The sequence below is a fragment of the Arachis ipaensis genome, chromosome B08 (genome assembly GCF_000816755.2).
Source record: "Arachis ipaensis cultivar K30076 chromosome B08, Araip1.1, whole genome shotgun sequence".
Taxonomy (NCBI): Eukaryota; Viridiplantae; Streptophyta; class Magnoliopsida; order Fabales; family Fabaceae; genus Arachis; species Arachis ipaensis.
Genome location: NC_029792.2, coordinates 32,954,617 through 32,959,496, shown reverse-complemented (window position 1 = coordinate 32,959,496; position 4,880 = coordinate 32,954,617). Strand labels below are relative to the sequence as shown.

At 36.8% G+C, this 4,880-nt stretch overlaps 2 protein-coding genes and 1 long non-coding RNA gene across 3 annotated transcripts in view; 2 read left to right on the top strand and 1 right to left on the bottom strand.

The window, feature by feature from the left end:
* The window catches only part of LOC107610866 (probable leucine-rich repeat receptor-like serine/threonine-protein kinase At3g14840), a 41,817-nt gene that overhangs the window by 23,149 nt on the left and 13,788 nt on the right, over positions 1-4,880 (bottom strand). The window lies entirely within an intron of this gene.
* LOC110265850 lies at positions 530-1,091 on the top strand. Its single transcript, XR_002352296.1, has 2 exons — positions 530-758; positions 828-1,091. It is a non-coding gene; the product is annotated as an uncharacterized LOC110265850 (long non-coding RNA).
* LOC107612965 (phosphomevalonate kinase, peroxisomal) lies at positions 2,091-2,596 on the top strand. The gene is made up of 2 exons (XM_016314770.2): positions 2,091-2,159; positions 2,274-2,596. Exons 1-2 carry the CDS (start codon positions 2,106-2,108, stop codon positions 2,538-2,540), a joined length of 321 nt encoding a protein of 106 aa, XP_016170256.1. The 5' UTR covers positions 2,091-2,105; the 3' UTR covers positions 2,541-2,596.

Genomic DNA, 4,880 nt, shown 5'->3' with positions numbered 1-4,880 from the left:
GTGGAAGCTCCTCTATCTTCCATCGTTCTTCCCTCACACAGTGTTGCTGCCTCCGATCCTCTCACATCTCGGTTTTCATGAGCTAGTAACGGCAGCGCCGTCGATCTCCGATACTACCACCACTGCTTGCATCGCCTAGATTGGTCCTTCCACTATCTTTGCTCTTCGTACATGCTTCTCTTGGTCCGTTCTCAGCCTATTCCATGAGCACATAGTTCCAGGCCTGTTCACCATCCACTACTAGAAAAGTAGTTATTACAGACGGATATTTCTGACGGATTTTATCCCACGGAAATATAGACGGAATTTCAGAGGAATTTTTTGTCGGAAAATAAAAAAAATGAATTAGCATAAATTACAGACGGAAAAGAGAATCCGTCGATAATTCCGTCAGAAAAATTAATTTTTTTCGTAAGAAATAATTACAGACGGATTTTCCGTCTGTAATTAAATAGACAAAACGATGTGTTTTATTAAATTATTACAGTTTCCCTCGAAAATATTAAGTTAACCTAACTCACATCCTATCCTCTCGCGATGCATTCACACTCCACACTCTCCTTCATAGGAGCTTCTTCCTATCCTCTCAGAACCCATCCTCTCAGATCCTATCCTCTCAGAGCTTCTTCCTCTCTCCGTCCACGTTCTCTCCATCACAGGAGCTTCTTTCACCGCTGCCGCTTTCTCCATCGCTCCATCCACGATCTCATCACTGACAGCAACTGCCATTCGCTGGTCATCCTCATCCACCGGTTCAGGTATGATTTTGCATGGCTTTCAATTTTTGAATTCTTCTCATTTGAAATCATAGTTCCTGTGCTGTTCAGGTATGGCTTCAGGAATCGAAACCATTACACACTAACAAACCAACAAACCCTAGCAACAACATTATCAATCTTACTCTCACTTTGTAAACTTGTCTGTCTCTTCGAACCCTAGCTTTTCTTTCAAGACGACTTATGTATTTATTTATTTATTCACTCCCTGTTTCAATTTAATTTTGAATGATTTTTGTCTTCAGGAAGTGCAGCGATTAAAATCTTCTCTGGTTAGATTTCATTGTGGTGTATAAATGGTAGATGATGAAATTTGTACATTTGTGGTGGTCCTGCTTCATTGTGCTTCAAAATCTCCATCTTTTCCTGTTTACTGTTTGTGATCGATATATCATTCTTTCAAATAAATACTTGTTAGTTGTAATGTGTGCACCTGCATGGCTTCTACTTATTTTGATGGTGTTAACTTTCATGTTTATGTTGGAGATAATATTATAATATATTCACGTCTATCATGTGTTCGACGCAATGTCTCTGAGGGCCTTATCATGCTCCTTTCTTTCCTTTTTCTTTTTTTTTTTTTTGGGTTAAGCATAACTTTGTCAAGAATTTTGTTTATGTAAATGAAATAAACGAATTAATATGTTTACTATCTTAAAAAGAGAATCTAAACGCAATGTCATTAGTGCATGTTAAGTGCCTGTTTCTAACGGCCTTCCGTGGAAGAATTGGAAGAAACTGTGTTAGGAACAGCTCCAAATGGAATTCTTAATGCATCTATCTCAAATGCCTGGTTAGCAAGTCCTTATATTCTTAACCAAATTCACAAATAAACTTATTTGAGTCCTTAAAGAATCGACAATGAACTTGCCTATTATGAAAGTGTACTAGGAAGTTATATTTTGCAAGAATTAGTACAAAAGTGGGATTTTGTAGGGTAACAATCATTGCCTTCTAATGAAGTTATGGTCCATTGATTCCACATTTTTTTTATTAACCTGCTTTGAATTCTAAGTCATAATAGGTAAAGTTATAGCTTTTGTTTACTATATCTATTTTATGTGCCAGGTTAGAGTACCATTGCTTCTACCATTGAAAGAGATTATATATCCAACTTTACTGTTTGCCTGGTTTTCAGTTTCAAGTGGTGTAACTGAATTTCTAATGCACATATGTGATATCATGTTCTTGAGACTACACTTCAGGCTCTCATGTTCTTGCTTTTCTTCTTGTGTTGATGTTGAAAATGCAATTCTCACAGTGGATAGAGCAAGCTTCTGAACCTAACAAGGAAGCAGTTATTAAAGCATTGCTAGGTGCAAAGAAGCTATGCTTGGGATTAGATATCATATGCGCCTAATGGGTGAGGCTACAGGTGTTCCTGTAAGTTCCTTTCATTGATTTGGCACTTATTATCAGGCTTCTTCTACTTGAATGATGTTGATTATAAATATCTGCTGGTAGAATATCACTACTCTTTCCTTGCAATTCATGCAGATTGAACCAGAATCACAAACGAAACTTTTAGATGCTACACTGAACTTGGAAGGAGTGTTGTTGGCTGGAGTTCCAGGAGCAGGAGGATTTGATGCTGTCTTTGCTGTTACTTTGGGAGATTCAAGCAGCAATGTGACAAAAATATGGAGCTCACTCAATGTTCTTGCCCTTCTGGTTAAAGAAGATCCTTATGGCGTTTCTTTAGAAAGTGCTGACCCTAGAACAAATGAAATCACTTCAGCTGTATCTTCAATTCATATTGAATAATTTATTGTAAATATTGTTTATTTTTAATACGATGAATTTGTTTATTTTTTGAAATATTGTAAATATTCGAATATAAATTAGATAAAAATTTGTATTAAATTTATATTTATTTTGTATGAAAACAAGTTTATTTTGTAATTAGAAAAAGTAAAAAAAATTCTATTTTACCTTACAGACGGATTTTCTGTCTGTAATAATGATTTTCCAAAGATTAAATTACAGACAGAAAATCTGTCGAAAAATCCGTCTGTAATTACAGACGGAAAATCCGTCTGTAATTACAGACGGAAAATTCGTCTGAAAATCTGCCTGTAATTACAGACAAAAAATCCGTTTGAAAATCTATCTGTAATTACAGACAGAAAATTCGTCTGTAAGTTTGTCGCCTTCAGGAAATGGAGGGAGAATTTACAGAGGAAAAATCCGTCGGTAACTAGTAACAATCCGTCTGTAATTTTCCGACGGAAAAAAATCTGTCGGTAAATAATTTCCGACGGGGCTTTTACAGAGGGACAAAATCCGTCGGTAATTTCGTCGGTAACCAAAAATTCGTCTATAATAAAGACTAAATCTGTCTGTATTTATCCATTTTCTAGTTGTGATCAATTACTTTCATAAACTCACTTTCGGTACCATGATTGAAACCTTGAGCCCTAGACGCTGCATCACTGTGACTTCCGATTCAATCCAATTGAACGGCACTGCCTCGAAGGTTTTCATCGGTGGCGTAGAGATTAGGTAGCCAAATCTTTTCAACAACGGAATGATTGTCGTTCACGGTCTCTAAGGCTTCGTCTCTCTTCTGTCTTCGTTTTCTTGCACCTCACATGCTCAGGGATGCCATGCTCAGGAGGTGAATTTGGAAAGAAGAGATGGTGGTGAAATTGAGATTGAAGATAAAGGGTGTGGTTACTTTGCATTGGTAGATCCATGAACTATATGTCTATGGAGGTTATGAAGGTTATGTTATGGAGGAATGTGAAAATTTGGAATTTGGAGAAGAAGATATGGTGGTGAAGTTGAAATTGAAGATAAAAGGGTGAGATTAATATGGAAATTTTATTAAAAAGTAAACAAAAAATTAGGATTTGAGTATATTTGTCACATTGAACCTATCTTTCATGGGTACAACCTTAGTTTTTTTATCTGATGGGTACTTTTGTTAGCATTTGCAAAGTTCATGGGTACAAATAGTTATTTTTTCGATTTATACAATTTTCATGTTAATCACATTGTTTAGTTCTCCAATATTCGAATTGAAATTCTACAAAAAAAATTGATGCCAAGAATGCTTCTAACATTCTCAAATCATAACATCTCTCAATTCGCTACAAGAAATTAAAAATGCTGAGTACCATTGGATTTACCGTCGGATTTAGCGTCATAGAGTAGCGACGGATTTACCGTCAGATTTACGGGCAGTAACCACGTTGAATTCGTAAGGTTTTTTAATTACGGCGGATTCTGTTTTTCGTGAAGGAAAAATAAATTAAATTGGAATTGTTTAACCACGTTGATTAAGTTAGATTAGATTCAATACACATTAAGTTCTGAATTGTTAAAATGTTTGGAATTGTTTAATTGTGTTAATTGCTGCGTTGATGACTATTTTGCTGAGAAATTGTTGCTGAAATTGTTTGATAATTTGATATTTGCAGACATGTCGACACATAGAGGTGTTGCGGATCAAACTGCTGGTCGTAGTCGTAGCCGTGGTCGGGGTAGAGGGAGGGTTTCTTCCAGTATTCCAGGGACTTCTGGCTCCTCTCCCTCCACTCCGACCACTCCGGTGACGCCACAGGTTGCGAGTTTAGCGGACCAGCCGTTTGATGAGCGGATATTTTATACGCTTTTTGGGGATAATTTCATATAGTTTTGAGTATGTTTTAGTTAGTTTTTAGTCTATTTTTATTAGTTTTTAGGAAAAATTCATATTTCTGGACTTTACTATGAGTTGTGTGTTTTTCTATAATTTCAGGTATTTTTTTGGCTGAAATTGAGGGAGCTGAGCAAAAATCTGATTCAGGCTGAAAAAGGACTGCTGATGCTGTTGGATTCTGACCTCCCTGAACTCAAAGTGGATTTTCTGGAGCTACAGAACTCGAAATAGCATGCTTCCAATTGCGTTGGAAAGTAGACATCCAGGGCTTTCCAGCAATATATAATAGTCCATACTTTGCATAAGAATAGATGACATAAACTGGCGTTCAACGCCAGTTCTCTACCCAATTCTGGCGTCCAGCGCCAGAAAAGGATCAAAAGCTGGAGTTGAACGCCCAAACTGGCACAAAAACTGCCGTTCAACTCCACAAATGGCCTCTGCACGTGGATTGCTTAATT

Coding starts and splice junctions, on each gene's coding strand:
- LOC107612965 (XM_016314770.2), top strand. CDS start 2,106: ATGCTTGGGATTAGATATCATATGCGCCTAATGGGTGAGGCTACAGGT. Junction 2,160..2,273: donor GTGAGGCTACAGGTGTTCCT/GTAAGTTCCTTT, acceptor CAATTCATGCAG/ATTGAACCAGAATCACAAAC.